The sequence below is a fragment of the Equus asinus genome, chromosome 1, assembly GCF_041296235.1.
Source record: "Equus asinus isolate D_3611 breed Donkey chromosome 1, EquAss-T2T_v2, whole genome shotgun sequence".
NCBI classification, from domain to species: domain Eukaryota; kingdom Metazoa; phylum Chordata; class Mammalia; order Perissodactyla; family Equidae; genus Equus; species Equus asinus.
The window spans coordinates 190,879,421-190,894,479 of record NC_091790.1 but is presented as its reverse complement, the minus strand read 5'-3'; the positions used below and the strand labels follow the sequence as shown (position 1 = coordinate 190,894,479).

The window sequence follows — 15,059 nt, the reverse complement described above, 5'->3', positions numbered from 1 at the left end:
AAATCATCATACTCATTTCTCTCTCTTTTCTCCCAGTTAGAGAGAGCTTTTTTAGGGCAAGGGATGTATCAAATTCATTTCTCATATTCCCATGCCCAGCATAGACCCAGCCCTTAGTAGGTGCTCTAAAAATTGGTGAGTAGATGTCTAAGGAAAATATCCTGAAATATCACACTTTTCCAGCAGGTGCCACCATGCCATGAAAATATTTTGCCCTGAAAGTTCCCTGTTTTTGAGACATTGAGTTATACAAAATTAAATGAATGCCCTACTTTATCAATCTAATTGATATGCACTTGGTTAAAATCAAAGATGGCACGTTGTTGAATTCACTTCTGTGCTGTGAGTAGAGTGCACCTGAGGTCATGTGCTTGGGACACATTCTTTTCACTGCTTAGTGTTTAAATAAGGCAGCTTAACAAGGCCAAAGTGAAGGGCTGATTTAGCAACTGATTCCATTATAAACATAAGGCCTAGTTCTGTGAGACTTCAGGAATCTAAGGCAATGATCAAGCCATTAGAGAATAAATCAATATGAGGATTTCAAGACTTGAAGATGAGCTAGTGAAAATAAAGAAAGAAAAGTAAACTATACATAAGAAAAAATATAATTAAAGTTACTAAATCCCCCATAGGAACAAATATCTCCCAAATGTAATGTAGGAAAAAAATGAAATCACCATTCCTAAGTAAATGTATGAAGTGGAAAGATAAAATAAAAATGGCATATTTGCCTAATTGACGTTTCTGTATTTGTAAACTTAGAAGAAAACTACCTCCAGCAATACTTTGCATTTCATAAGCAAGGTAGAGGAAATTCACTTAAATAAAAAAATACGCTACTCCAAAATCAAGGTTCTTTAGCTGTTAAAAAATATATGAATTAAAATGCATTTTAGTTACTATGTCAGATAACACCCAGTGCTCAGCATATCCCCTGGAATGTCTTTTTACATTTCTTATGCTCTCCCACCTTCAGTCTGCAATAAGATTTCAATAGCCAGCACTGCTGTTCTTCAGAGGCCTGCCATCTTGGGAGAGACGATAATTAACAAATAAAATAAACATATTATAAATCCAACATTAATTTGTGCTGAGATAAAAATAAAGCCAGGTGAGGGAACATAGATATATGAAGTTGGTATTATTTTAGATAGCGTTGTCAGTTATCATATTGGCTACCAGGCTATTTTTTCCCTTATTTGTTATTTTACTCATTCATATAACAAATATACAAGTGACATCTGTGTGTCAAACACTGTTCTAAACCTTATAAATGAACATAAGAAAAAGATAGTGTTCTATCTCTTAAAGAGCTTGTAGATTACTGAAATTGGATGTATACAAGTGTTTGTGTACACACACACACTATTATAGGCACATATACACAAACACAATCACAATCACCTGTGCACACACTGAAGCTTATACTATTATGTCAAAGGTTTTTGATAGAACTTCAGCATTAGAGGACATTCTAAATGCCAGTCATTCTAATAGGACCTCAGAAGATCCATGGCTTGTATTGCTGATAGTTTTCCTAAGAAGAGAATTTACTTCTTGACTGGTGAATGGGAGCCAGTGAATTAGCTAGAGAGGAACCTTAGAAACCTCCATTGACTTCTCAGTGCCTGCCTTTCAGGACGGCTTTTTTATTCTCTCCTAGTTCTGGCAATGAAAGAAGAGAAATTAAAGGGACCTAAAAAAATAATGGTTACTAAATGGTCTAGAAGGCTCATGTCATTTTTTTCTGGTTTACAGAGTCAATTATATGCCACTTGTATATTCAGAGGTGGTGAATGATGGGAGCCTATGGAATGAGTATAGCAAAATGACCTCCAAAGATAAAGAGGAGAATATTGCCTCAGCAAAGGCTTCATTGAAGATGAAATCCTTGAACTAAACCTTGGAAGGTGATAAGGGTTTTCCAGGTAGAGGGGTTTGGGAAAGAACTTCCAATTGCATGGGACAGCATGAGCAAAAGATCAGTGGACTAAAACAATGTTTCTGGGCTTAGAGAATTATAAATACTTCTTTCTGGCTAAAGATATATAGATTGGGTACAGGAGGCGAGAGGACAGAGTGAAAGGGATTCCTGTGAGAAAAAAAGGTTTTGAGATATTCTAGACATCTTGACTTTAGAGGAATAAGATTAGAAGGAAACAAGAGAGGTGGCAGGAAAGTGAGTTAAAAGCTAGTACAGTAAGCTGTGAGGGAAGTGGATTGCCATTTTTGCCCAGTGAAAATTCAGTATTTTGCACTCTGTTATAGGAAAATTCCATCGAAAATGTCAATTTGTTATCTTAGCACAGTTAAAAGTGAAGCGGTTGGGGAGCTGCAATATGAGTTAGGAAAGCATCCTTAGAGAAGGTCCAGTGGGTTGGCCATGTGCCAGGTACTGTGTTGCTTACTTTTCATGCCCAATCTTTTATCCCAAAACATTGTGCAACAGATTTTATACCCATGTCTATGACTGAGGAAAATAAGTTTCAGAGAAATTAAATGTACTGCTTCATTACCTAGCCAGGGTTGGGATTCCAACTCAGGTCCAACCTACTCTAAAAGTGTTACTTGTTCCTCTATATCAGGTTGCAGTAGATAGATATAAAAAGGATTAAGAGGAAATTAGAAAATTCTAAAATTCTAAAAGTTGATCTCCAGTTGCTTTTGATTATAATGTATGAAAGCAGAAAGGAATAATATAAACAACCCCAGTCCCTTTTGAACTCACTTGGCTCCAAAAAATAATTGAATAAACATACCTTCACACTACAGTCATATTATAAAGGGAAAATCAAATCCATTTATTCCGTTGTTTTATTTTTTCCTTTCTCATTCCTGAATCCTTTTGTGTATTTAGAGTTGAATTTGAAGTAGAAAGCAATTTTCAAGAAACCTACACATCCTTAGAAAGATTAATAGTGGGCAGAGGTGAAAAGGCTGCATGCTTTTAGACAAAATGGATTTCCTACTATATTACCAGGCTAGAAAAAAAGAAAAAAACACTCTGTGATGTCATGTTTAAATTAAATAAATGGTGGCCATTATTTTTCTTGGGAAAGTAAACATAAAAACTATAATTTCTTTGATTGTATTTTTTTGGTTAAATATGATGTCACATATTAATATAGATTATAAACTGGCAAGATTTCAGGTTTGACTGTGCTGCCTACCAGTGAGCCGATAAGAGTGAGATATTGTTGGCTGTTGGTCAAACCTTAGGGAGATCCAGAGATTGTGGTGGAGTGGAGAGAACAAGGTCAATCAGGAGGAGTGGATGGCTAATTCTTGAGTTCCAGAAGTATTGTAAAAGCTTGGAGGCAAAAATAAGACCATCTCATCTCAGAAGAGAATGACGAGGAATGAAAAGTGGTAATTGGGGGCCCCTGATGCACAATATTTATCACTAAGACATATTATACTTTACTGGCTCTTTCTCAGCCTTATAAAAGAAGCCATGCGTAAGCACCCTACCTAAATTGTCTTCTTCAGGTCACTCTTTCACTCTATCACATCATCATCTTTTTTTTCCCACAAAATTTGCCACAATCAGAAATTATCTTGTTTGTGAATTTGTTTACTTATTTGTTTACATCCTATTTTCTAACTTGCTTACTATTAGGTAAGCATCATGGGGCCAGCAATCTTGCCTATCTTGTTCAACTCCTTGTCTCCATTGCCTAGAACAACTTATGCTACAAAGGATGCAACTCTTACATACACATAGTTTTTGAATAATTGAGTAAATGGATATACTGTCTGTGATGGTTCAGATATCAGTTAATATTAATATAAGTCAATATTTATAAAGTACTTAAAAGAGCTCCTTGTATATAGTAACTACTATAAATGTTTGTTAACTAAATAAGTACCTTCTTGACTGATGCAAGCTGATAAATCTCCCTTGAACTAAATTAAAATCCTTTATGATAAGTGAGAGAAGATAGACATTTAATTCTATGACTAAAATCATCAGGAACATGACTAATAGTTAATGCCCCATAACAGAATTTCTACTATTAAATTAAATCTTTGGCCTTAACTGAATCCCTGTCTTGAGTTAGATAACAATCAAGAAAGGGAAATGCAAAATGGTTGCCCTTCTCTTATACTTCCTGACAGTTTGTAATTCTTATCAGAGAATAGTGAATTATAATTGGCTATTTATTTGTCAGTGTAAACTTTATTGGAGTGCAAACTTCATGAGAACAAGCAAAAACATCATCTATCTTATCACTTCTTACTGTTACACCCTAAGAATATGGCCCAATGGCTGGCATAGATAGGTGCCATCAAAATGTTTAATGAAGTAATATGCTGATTTTGAGAGGAAGGAGGTGTCAGGATGTTTTTAGAATCTTCCTGAATCCTCATATAAAAGCGGATGGGCAGCTTGATAGATAGCAAAACCAAACCCAGGGACAATGTTTAAAACAAAACTCAGGACAGAGTTTTCCCCACAAACCTCAAAATAAAAGTGGGTGGGAGTAAACCATTATAACTACAAGATCCACAGGCTATTGGTGTCTGAACAAAAGAAGGCAGAGGGGGGGCTGGCCCCGTGGCCGAGTGGTTGGGTTCGCGCGCTCCGCTGCAGGCGGCCCAGTGTTTCGTTGGTTCGAGTCCTGGGCGCGGACATGGCACTGCTCACCAAGCCACGCTGAGGCAGCGTCCCACATGCCACAACTAGAAGGACCCACAACAAAGAATATGCAACTATGTACCAGGGGGCTTTGGGGAGAAAAAGGAAAAAATAAAATCTTTAAAAAAAAAAAGAAGGCAGAGGGAAGCAACAGAACATCTGACAAACCTGACAATGGGAGAACCCCAAAACAGCCCATACATGTCCATTGTAAATCATGGTGAGCGAATTCGAGAACACAAGCTGACCCTCCAGGACTTCCTTCTAGGACAGGAACCCACAGTGAAGATGAACTCCCGGGAATAAAATCAAAATTGATCAAAAGAGCAACAATGGAAACAAAGGAAACAGAAAGTCCAGATAAAAGTAAGGACAGGAAAACAGAACCAAGAAATCTCAGAAAGATAGCTTTTTTATTTCACCATAATACAGAAAGAACAGAAGAAGGAATTTTGTGAAGGTAAAACAGCTATAAATATGAGCTAGAGAAATGTATTGAGGTGAAATCTCATATAAAGTAACTATTAAAAAGGGAAATAGAAGATAAGGAGCGGAATAATGTCCCTAAAGGTAGGGAAAGTATGCCTGAACATGCTCAAGAACTAGAAAACAGGACAAAAACCCCTGTAACATACTATTTTAAAATGAGTTAGAAAACACGGAAATCATACGAGATGTAAGAGAAAATCATAAATCATAACTAGAAAAACTCAGGAATGAGGTGACAGAACTCATGTGAGAATTAGAAATAAAAATAATAGTTTAGAAATGAAGACTAAACTAGAAGAAACACAAGATCGAATAAACACAATACCTTAAGATAAATCGAAGATAAAAACAGACTATTTTAATTTTTTTAAAAAATGTTGATAAAAAAGATTTGAGATAAAAGCACAAATAATGAAAATAGTCAAGGAAGAATCAACTCACAGATAATGAGATCCTGAAGAAGAAAACCAAGGAAAGGTAATAGAACTTATATTGAAAACTCTCATTCAAATAAAAAACGATGAAATGATCTAAAGTTGACTATTAGAAGAGCCCATGATTATGCGAGGTTATCAACCCCAAATGAACAATGCCAAAGTATAAGTTAGGAAAATTATCGCATTTTAAAGAAAAAAGATCCTTTGGTCATCTCAGCAAAAATAATACTTTACTTACATAGAAAAAAATTAGATTGTTATTAGGTTTTCCAACTGCAACACTTTATGATGAAAGAAAATGGAAGATAATATTTTGGATACTTAGGGAAAAAAGCTGTAAGCCAAGAATGTTACATTCCAGCAAAACTGACCCTCAAGGACAAAAGGGCTGGATAATCTGTTATCAGCACTCAAGAACTCAAGTAATAATGTTTCCACAGCTTTTCTAAGAATTCTGCTAGAGAGTCGTTTCAGACCAACAAAATGCTTAGAGAGATGTCAACATAAGGACTGTAGCGACCCTTAAATATATAGCTGGTTCTATAACAAAGATTAATGAGAATTAAAGGGGAGATGGTATAGTATACAATGGCTAAAATTTCTGATGACATAGATATTGAGCAACCACGAAAATGAGGGCAAAGGAGATAGTGTGATAAAACAATTTTAACTGCTTTTAGGATTCATAATTGGTGGTTTTAGTATTAATATTGTTATTCTGAGACTATTGTTTCTGTAATATGGGATAAATCAAATGATCAATGCCAAATGATCAAAGGAGATAGTGTGATAAAACAATAGTTTTATTGTTTAATATTTAATTCTGTCATGCCCTATGTTCTTTCTTGGCTCTGCTCACAGAAAAAGGCCTGGAAATAAGGATCAACTCAGTAATGTCGAGCATCCCTAGCGTCCAGATTTCAGTTTGGAAATATTATTTACCCTAAAAACAAACAAGGCTTCTTGAAGGAATGGTTGATTTCAGGTCTGGGGTAGGAAATGTGCAAGGTAGACCTGGCACACCAGATCTTGGCACACCAGATAGCAAGGATGTTGTCAAAGATTACAAGGATCATGTCAAAAGAATTCAGCGGCCAACTGAATGAAGCTTACATTGGCCAAAGATGGGACAATTAGAGCTTCAATAAAGGTTAAAAATGTGATGGCTTAAAACCCATCCAATATGAATAAATCCATGCGCTTATAATAATACACAAAAGAAAAATTTGTTGGCCATATTCTAATTATGATGGGCAACAAATTCATAATCTTGAAAATTAGGTAAATAAAGGAAAATAATCAAGCATTTATCCCACTTGCTCTTATGAACTGTATACTGCATAACAAAATAATAGATGAGGGGAACATCTCATCTGTTATTAAAATTATCTCAAATAATAAATGAAAAGGAAAGGATAGATTTAGAATATCACCATTTTGCAGCCCCTAGGTCTTGGTAAACTCAGGCTGCTATAACAAAAACACCACAGACTGGGTGGCTTGTCAATAGCAGAAACTTATTTCTCACAGATCTGGAGGCTAGAAGTTCAAGATCAGGGTGCAAGGATTGTCGTGTTCTGGTGAGAACCATCCTCTGGGTTGCAGACTGTTGACTTCTCATTGTATCCTCACATGATGAAGAGCAGAGAGAAAAAGCAGGCTCTCTGGGGAGCCTCATAAGGATACTGATCCCATTCATGAAGGCTCCACCCACATGACCTCATCTGATCCTAATTACCTCCCAAAGGCCCTACCTCCTACTACTATTACATAGACAAGTGTAGAGTTTCAACATATAAATTTGAGGGGGACCACAAACATTCAGTCCATAATATCCCATCACTAATGGTGGAGTGCCAATGGCTGTTAACATCACAAAAGAGCAAAGACCAAATATTATGTAACTCCTGGTGAAAGAACACAATACCACTTCTAGTTTTTCCAAAGGAATAGCACTTGAGTCTGGTTAAGCCTCTGCACCCAGCTGCCAATTTGCAGCTGAACAGAGGAACGCTGAATTGCGTCATGCATTTACAATCATCAAAATCCAGAAAATGGGATACTATTGATTAAACGGCCTGGTTTTCGTAAAAAGTAAAAAGCAAGAGAAAGAAAGGAGTGGAGGACAAACTTGTATAATAAAAGCAATGTAAAAGACATCTCTGTCTTTTAAATTAGACATTTCTAGGGAAGCACACTTGAATAAAACCCTCAAGAAATGCACAGAAGTGATTGCTATATAAGTTACTTTTGGAGGGATGGGGCTATAATTAGGATGAGGAATATGTAAAGCCTTCAGATGTGACTGGAAAAATAATTTATCTTATAATAATTCACTGAGCTATGTAATTGCTTTGCGTGTTTTTTTTTGTCTCTCATGTTTTATTTTACAATTAAAAGGTCAAAAAATTAATATTTCACAGGAGTTTAGGCAAGTAGATCACAAAATATCCAGAAAGGTCTAGTGATGTGTAATGTATGATGCAGAAGCACTGCAAATCATTCACTGATTATTCTCGTATGTATGACACTGCTTTAGATTCTGGTTGTTGTTTGCAGTCCAATTTCTTCAGTGAATTTCATATCCCATGGCATAAACAAAAAGCTGAGACATCATTTTAGGATGAATATTAATTCCTCTGACTTGGTGCCATGTTTTGGAGCCATTTTTCATTAGCAAAAATTTTACTGAGCGGCATCCAGGTGATGGGGCCCTGTGCTTTTTATTTGAAATAAAAAGAAAAAGGTGGAATGGTTTCGCCACACAATCAGCATAAAACACAGCTGCAAAGTGAGATTATTTTTTTATCTGGTACAAGTTAAATTGCATCCAGATTTTCCTAATTTTCAAGATGGAACCTCTTGACTTTAGCAAACTCCAAGGAAACACTGGGGATGAAGATCCTTGAGTTTGTTTTAACCTTCCAAGAAGTCAAAAGGCAGAATGAGTTTGTGCCGATAAGGCTGAACGAATCTTTAGTTGATATTAATTCAATCATATCTCTCTCTGTTTCTTTGTTTTTTATTTTGTCTTTTGCTTTTGGATAATATTAGATAGTTCAGAGTGTAATGATTGTTATTTCTCAATAAAAAGAAGTACTTTAGTGTAGGAGTGAATTAACTTTATTCATCAACTAATAATGTATTTCTTAATATTCTGGGTTAGCTCTATGTCTGCATCTTGCATTTTCACGACAAGCCTCTCAAGTAGTTGTTATAAAATAATCCTACTCTGCAGATGTCAAAACAGAGGTGCAAATGATTGTGATTTGTACAAGGACATCCCGAAAATTATACGGTGGAGCTGAAGTTTAAGCCAAAACTTCTGCCTCCAACTCCCATATTAGTCTTTCCAGCAAGATCACTAAGGGACATATTTCAACGTCCTTGTCTTGTGTTTACACTAGATGTTAATTATCTTAAAAAATTCCAGAGCCTATTGGGGCCGGCCCTGTGGTGCAGCGGTTAAGTTCGAATGTTTCACTTCTTGGCGGCCTGGGGTTCGCCGGTTCAGATCCCGGGTGCAGACATGGCATCGCTTGGCAAGCCATGCTGTGGTAAGCGTCCCACATATAAAGCAGAGGAAGGTGGGCACGGATGTTGGCTCAGGGCCATGCTTCCTCAGCAAAAAAAGAGGAGGACTGGCAGTAGTTAGCTCAGGGCTAATCTTCCTCAAAAAAAAAAAAAAAAAAAAGCCCTAGATCCTATTAAAATACTAAAGGTAAGGAGAGCTCTTTCTTCCTTCTAATCAACCATTTCTCTACAGAAGAGATCAAGATTCAGTAAATTAACACTTTTCCCCTGAGTTGGTCTGTTTAACTTTAATTTCCTTTAAACTTTGAGCTTCAGACTTATTGGTGATTGAAATAACTGAACAATAATTTCCAGACACCAGTGCCCATGTATCGTAGTCTTCAACTTGACCATTAAGCCCTATAAGGTTAAATCTCTCAAGGTAGGTACAAGGAAAGATAGCAGTAGCAGGGGGTGAAAATAAGTAAATTATTCAAATGAACTGAGGCAATTTAGCAAGTCTTCTTCTTCCACTGTTTTATTTTCCTCAGTGTGAAAAATGAGTCACGATCCTGACTACTTCCTTAAGGTCAATGTTCTTGTCTCTGTGCTCATCTAGCACCCTGCTGGAGAGCAGCCAGGGGGAAACTATATCCAGAGCTTTTGCCTTTACTTGAGGCTAAGGACAAATAAATAATCAATTATGCAGATACCACAGGCCAGGGAACTGTTATCTATACATGTACTAATTACTTAAGGATTTATTACAATAGTAAGGCACCAACATGCTAATTGGGTATTGTTTGGGCAGACTTGAAGTTTTGGATAATTGTAATCATCCCTCTTCTAAACCTCCTTACTCTCTTCTTTTAAATACGCTTTATTCATTTTCTCTACCCAGAAAAATGTAACCTATCAATATATAGGCTTAAGCAGAATGGCAGGCAAAATAGGAGGAAAGAGAGAAGAGATCGAGAAGAAAGATATGCTCCAATTCTAACCTGTTGCTGATCACATATTTTACACAGGTGACTCCCTGTACACATGGACTTGTGAGCATTTTTCCGTAGAACATCTAAAAGCTGAAATTCATAATTTACCCACTTTTTAAGGTTCTGAATTGTTCTAAGTAGTATCAGGAGTAGACAGAGTATATTTTCATTCTACTAACTCTCCAAATTTCACCCCGATTCCTTTCTCCTTTTCATTCCGCTTGGCTCAGACTTCAGTTAAGATAACTTGTTTAATAGACCATTCTATGCCTCAAAAGAAGATTTATATGGTTAGGAAACTCTTGCCTGTGTGGGATTTTTTTCCTTGAAACTAAGTGCATTTAACTTGATTAAGAGAAAGCTTTTCAAAAATAATTATAAAAGTAAGAGTTTAGCAATGTAAAACTAGAAATGCCAAGGTTAAAATTAGCCAGTGATATCATCTTTCCATTAATAACTCTGTGTTTGTGCTGTGTTATTTATGGAAGGGAGAGTTCTTTCTATTTCTGCCAGGTGGCTGTGTTGCTTCAGTGGGTTCTGAGGTGCTCCTGACCTCTCTTCCTGCTGTGTATGTTACAAGGCTCTACAAGGATCACCCCATTGCTTGGTCAGCAGGTTCTCTCAAGAGCTGTGCTTTCTCAGCTGGAATTTCTGAATTCACACAATAATCTAATTCACAATCTAAATACTTCAGGTTTTAGTAGGTAATTGTTAAAGATGAAGGCAAATTCTGACTTGGAAAGAATGCATGAAAATGTAAAGGTTCTGAATTGAAAAGTTAACTTCTCCTTTAGGAAAACTCAACTGAGGGAGCTGCCCCATCCTGTGGTCTAGAGGTTAAATTTGGCACTCTGCTTTGCAGCAGCCCATCAGGTTCCTGGGCTGGTGAGGACCTATACCACTGTCGGTGGCCATGCTGTGGCGGGGACCCACATACAAAATAGAGGAAGATTGGCACAGATGTTAGCTTGGGGCCAATCTTCATCAGCAAAAAAGAAAGAAAGAGAGTGAGGGAGGGAGGGAGGGTGGGAGGAAGGAAGGGAGGGAGGGAGGAAGGAAGGAAGGAAGGAAGGAAGGAAGGAAGAAAGAAAGAAAGGAAAGAAAACTCAAATGAATAATTTCTGTCTCCAAAGTGGCTAGTTACTGAGTTACTAGGTTCTAAGACGGGCTTTGGAGAAAGCAACAGAAGACTTCCACTTTGGTTTACTTTATACCTAATAATTTTAAATGATATTTGAATATATGATGAAGAAGTGTAGTCATATAGATGCACCAGGGTACTCAACTGTGAGAAGACTTGCCAATCAGTAGGTCTAGACTGCCTTCTCATATCATTCATGCTCAGTGAAAGAAAGGCATAGGAAAAGTCTAAGAACCAATAGGAACTTTCCTGTGTGACCATCAGTGAGGTATAATTATAAAAATTTAGCATTAGGAGGAAGAACAAAGCACCCAATATAAGATTTTTGTAAGTGATAGAGATGGTGAGTAGCTAATCAGGATTCAATGAAAGGACCAAATGACCAAAATATTAATTTTAATTGGTAAATAAAATATACTTCGTCTGTGCAATGAAATTCAAAGTCATCAATTAAAAAAAGAAAACACCAATAAAGGATAGCATTTCCAATGTCACAGAAAGGGAAATAAATTAACTAATAAGAAAATCATTTCTTAGATATTTTTGACTGAGAAAAAGAAGTTGCAGAACAGAATTATCTCAATCCTTTATATATATGAGAGGTTTTATTGTTTACAATCAAGAGAATGTAAAAATATCTAAACTAATCTATTACCACTTCTGGAAAAAAATCCTCAGAGCTAATAACCTTACTGTCCTTTTTATATGAAGTCATCATGAACCCAGCAGATGAAGATGAATAACTGCCAGGTGAGTTACTGAAGCTAGTGACATAGTGAAGCCATTGGGAAATGGGTTGTCCTGGCGCTTCGACTGAGACTTCCTCAAGTGTGTTTGGCAAGGTGACCATATTGACACTCAGCTCTTGTAAGTGACTTAAAGTTCTAGGGGAGTCTTTATAATGTTATTTTGAGATTTTGAGTCATATCAAATGTGGAGAATTTCAGATTATGAGTGGGTTTAAAGACTTTTCATTATATCCTAGAATTTAGAGCATTTTCAGGACGTGTGAGTTTATGTGTGTTTGATATATATCAAAGGTGTGCTAGCTCGCTCTACTTCTGTTTTGTGCTTCGCTCTTCAGTGGACCAATGATTAATGAAACAACAATGATGAGATGGTCACGATCATGGGAAACAATACAAAAAACCAGAGATGTTGGTCATTATTGGTGCATCTAAAGCTAACAGTAAACATAATACTTGCACAGATAATCCATTCGCTGTGTCCACTCAAATTATCCATGTGGACTACAACACCACGGTTGTTTCTAGGAATTGTCAGGAGTTATGAAGATGACTACAGTTATTGACATTACCAAGTGTCACTATCAGCAAGATTTACTTTGGGAGTCTGCTCAAAGCCATGTCATCAGAAATCTTTTGCTTCCATAATTCTTGAGTCGTACTTAGCAAATGGTTGTGTGAAGTGTTATATGGAGAACTGTTGTATTTTGTCAGTGAGTATGTGACTGCTTGCAGAAGAGCACTTATTTCAGCGGCTGTTGGAGAGAAAAGATAGACTTCTGTCCAAGATAACTGATATAAATTTCCCAAAATGTAGTATTCCAAAAGTGTAAAATTGAGCCCTTCATCAAGGAGTTCACTGAGCCTTCCTCTGACTTAGGTTGACACCACTTTCTTCTGCTTCTCTGTTTATTCCTAGAATGCAGTCCCAACAGCACCTGCAGCAGCGTCGAAAATTCGCAGCTGCCTTCTTGGCATTCATTTTCATTTTGGCAGCTGTGGGCACTGCTGAAGCAGGGAAGAAAGAGAAACCAGGTAAGCAGTGGGGTTATGAAGGCAAGACTCTTCATTGATTACTGTCCATCTAATCCAACTACTTGATTTCTATCCTTCCTCCTTCCCTTCCTCCCTTTCTTCCTTCCTTCAAGTATTTACGGGAAGCTAAATGACATCTCCTCTGATTTTCCCCCCACTGTAAGTCCTGAAATATAGATGGTGGTCATTAACATAATGGTCATATTAGCAGCTACTATGTACAGAACATCAACCAGCAATCAGTAGTTTTACTTATGTTGCCTCTCTTCCTCAAAAATAGTTCTGCAGGAATTTTTGTTTTATCTTATATTTACAAAGGAGGAAACTGAAACTCAGAGAGGATAAAGCACATTTTCTATGTCACTCCCAATGTCACAAGGAGGCTGTGGCGTCTGTTTACATCTGTGATCCACTACACTTACATTATGCCATTCCATCTATAAGACAGAACAAGGAAGATGGACTTGCATTGAAATGGCTAATCTGACAACTGCTACTTCTAATAGAATGTTTTCTCATTTTTTAGGTTTAACTGTTTTTGACCATTGTGTCTTTTATAGAAATGTTCGCTTCTGAAAGGAGATGTCAGCAAATTACTTAGCACAGCCCCAGGCACTTAGTCAGAGTTACATTAATATTAGTTCTAGCTCCTTCCTCAGTTTTCTTTCTCCCTTCTCTTGGTCAATCATTGATTCAAGCCTTCAGCTAACACCTATCAAGTTCTATTATTTATTGGACACTGAAGATGGAGGTAAAAGGCATAGAACCTGCTACAAAGGTGCTCAGGAATGAACTTAGTTGCATCTAGGACTTAAGGAGTTTTCTGAATGTTAATTATTTTTTCTTCCTTCTTTCCAGAAAAAAAAGTGAAGAAGTCTGACTGTGGAGAATGGCAGTGGAGCGTGTGTGTGCCCACCAGCGGAGATTGTGGGCTGGGCACCCGGGAGGGCACCCGGACTGGAGCTGAGTGTAAACAAACCATGAAGACCCAGAGATGTAAGATCCCCTGCAACTGGAAAAAGCAATTCGGAGGTGAGTCCCACCCCTACTGTCCTGTTGATTTAATCTTCCACTCTGAGATAATTCTTGCATTCTTTCACCAAATGTCTTTTGAAGTTACTACTATTTAATTTAAATAGTAAGTTACTTTTGAAGTTACTACTGTTTAATTTATCAGATAACCAGACGTCTTACCTAACTCCAGGGTTTCTCAGCTTCAGTATGTGCATTTAGGATATTTAACAACATCTCTGGCTTCTACCCAGTAGTTTCAGGTAACATTCCCCGCCTCCACCAACTGTGAGGACTAAAAATGTCTCCAGATGTTACCAAATGTCCTGTAGGGGTCAAAAATAGTCCCTCATTGAGAAACACTGCCTTACCAATAGGGACGTAAAGTAGACCCTTGATCCCTCCTGACAGTGTTCATTGATCTATCTTCTCTTTCCTTTCTTTCCTTCTTCTGTTTCTAAGTTCCTTTTATCTTCCTTTCCACTTTTCTTATTTATTCTCCCCCTCCCTGAGATCTCTTTCTGTTACTTTCAGGCCCTCTCTGTCTTTTGGCCCTTCCCCACCCTCTATACTGGTTCACGGATTTACTTCTCAAACCCAGTGAGGATGGTCATAGCCACTTTTCATAGTCTTTTCTCTCACTGACCATTGCCAGTCTCATGCTGGCCTCATCTACCTAGTTAAGAAGGAATCTTTCAACGCTTATAACCTTAAACCCACTACTGAATACCCAAATTACCTGTTTTTTCTACATTCTAGACTTTTTGTTCTTCTTAGCCATGATAGGACATCATGCCCAAAATGTTCTCACTGTTCTACAGAAATTACAGGACAGTGAAGAAGGACAATGAATATATACACTATATCTTTTTCATTTTCTATAATCTTTGGGGTACTTTTTATGAGTGGAGATAAATTCTATAAAGGCATGGTGAAATTCAGATATGTTTGGTCTTAAATTGTATATGGGCACCCTAAAGATCCACTTATGAAAACTTTTAAAAAGCATATCTTGAAGGACTTATATTTAGAATATATAAAGAACTCTCAAAA

At 37.1% G+C, this 15,059-nt stretch overlaps 1 protein-coding gene across 2 annotated transcripts in view; it reads left to right on the top strand.

Moving 5' to 3' along the window:
* Positions 1-15,059, top strand: part of PTN (pleiotrophin) — a 101,816-nt gene that overhangs the window by 63,664 nt on the left and 23,093 nt on the right. For both annotated transcript variants that reach the window (XM_070514250.1, XM_070514259.1), the window contains exons 2-3: positions 12,880-12,995; positions 13,854-14,027. In XM_070514250.1, coding sequence (XP_070370351.1) covers positions 12,881-12,995; positions 13,854-14,027 — 289 coding nt within the window. In that variant the 5' untranslated portion in view covers position 12,880. The remainder of the gene's footprint in view (positions 1-12,879; positions 12,996-13,853; positions 14,028-15,059) is intronic.